Raw genomic sequence first — 1,634 nt, 5'->3', positions numbered from 1 at the left:
TCTGTGTATAAAATGAGTGTAATCAGAAACAATTGAAAGAAGTGCTGCCCTGCTTATCCGTGTGCAGCGTTGTGATTTGTGAAACTAAAGATAGAGGAATAAGTATCGCTTTTTGAAAGAATCCTACCAAAAGCATCGAAATTGGGTATAGATGGAACCAACTTGGGAGAAAATAAAGCGATTGCGAATATATCTACAATCCGAATATTTTACAAGAAAATGTTCGCATAATTTAAAATGAGTAGGCAACATGGATGAAATTTCAGCAAGAAGTTAATACCATGTAGCACGTCAATTGAATTAAGTGAAATCTACGTTCCATTAACAAGGGAATCAAAGCCAACATGAAAAGGTTGCGGATAACAGTTTGGGGATAACAACTGCATTTTTCAAGCATAAGAACCTGCCTTTCCTTGTACTTTATGATGACATAAAGCAACTGCAAAAGGATAACTATCAGTCTATGATCTCACATTTTTCTCTCTATATATATCGTAAAGTTGAGATGCAAAGCAAACACCAGCTTGCATAGCAGTTCGAAAGCTTCCATGGCTCAGCTTGGATCCCTTTCTGCTGAATTAGAGTCACTGAACCAAGTCCTGAGCCTGATGGAGGCTTTTAGAGCCTTCGATTCAGACAATGATGGCTTTATTACAGCAGCTGAGCTTGGCGGCATCTTGGGGTCACTTGGATACAACGCAAGTGAACAAGATGTGAGTGCAATGATGCAGCAAGGAGACACTAACAAGGATGGTTTGCTAAGCATGCAAGAGTTTTTGGAGATGAACACCAAGGATATGGAGCTCGGTGAACTTGCAAACTTGCTCCAAACTGCCTTTGATGCTCTTGATGTTGATGTTGATGGAATTGTTACTGCAGAGGAATTGTTCGAGGCTACATTGAATGGCGGGTTAGATTTGTCTTTGGAGGATTGCCAAGGCATTATTGCTTCCATAGATGCAGACGGTGATGGAGCTGTTAGCTGCAATGACTTCAAGCTGATCGTCAATTCCCTTCAGGTCCTGGAAAATTAATTTCTGGTGTAGGATAACTAATACTATCTGGACCCAAATGGAGCTTTATTGGGAGATCGCACGAGTTTTACGTCATAAAATTACTAGCGTTAGCATGAAGCATATAAAAATAAGACTCCACTTGTTCTCTACCTTTATTTTCTTGAATGTAAGCATCTTTGAGTGCCTAACATGCTCATTAATTAAAATGCAAAGTTCAACGTACCAAAACCTCGTTTTCTGAAGTCTTAAATCAACAGTCTACGCCGAAACTCCTTACATGTAAAAAGAACTTTAGCACCTCAAAGAATCATAATAAAGTATAATCTCGAATTAAACCAAGTCTCTTTACTCTATCTTGCCTTCCTCTTTGCTCAAAACATTTCAGATATTGCAAATATTTATTCTCTTCTATTCAGAAACAGACATGGCGTTTACCAAAATTCTCAGAAGATATAATTATGGAGACCGAAATAAACACATGTTCTTCTTAAAATTAGTTCTACTAAACAGATATCGAAGGTATTTAACTAAAATGGCTGATTAAACATTCAGTAACAACTACTAGCAACACCTAAACATGAGGCTATAGAAACCTAACAACAACCCCCCCCCCACCAT

The 1,634-nt window shown here is 38.2% G+C and overlaps 1 protein-coding gene across 1 annotated transcript; it reads left to right on the top strand.

Moving 5' to 3' along the window:
* The first annotated feature begins 477 nt into the window (after nt 1-477).
* LOC105127857 (probable calcium-binding protein CML29) lies at nt 478-1,355 on the top strand. The gene has a single exon (XM_011029311.1). The coding sequence runs from the start codon at nt 549-551 to the stop codon at nt 1,032-1,034; it is 486 nt and encodes a 161-aa protein (XP_011027613.1). The 5' UTR covers nt 478-548; the 3' UTR covers nt 1,035-1,355.
* The last annotated feature ends 279 nt before the right edge of the window (nt 1,356-1,634 follow it).

The sequence above is a fragment of the Populus euphratica genome, unplaced genomic scaffold (assembly GCF_000495115.2).
Source record: "Populus euphratica unplaced genomic scaffold, PopEup_1.0 scaffold93.1, whole genome shotgun sequence".
NCBI lineage: Eukaryota > Viridiplantae > Streptophyta > Magnoliopsida > Malpighiales > Salicaceae > Populus > Populus euphratica.
Note: the sequence above shows the minus strand (reverse complement) of the source record. Positions and strands in the feature narration are given on the sequence as shown.

Bases quoted from the DNA above. Each gene is read 5' to 3' on its own strand.
- LOC105127857 (XM_011029311.1), top strand. From the start codon at position 549: ATGGCTCAGCTTGGATCCCTTTCTGCTGAATTAGAGTCACTGAACCAA.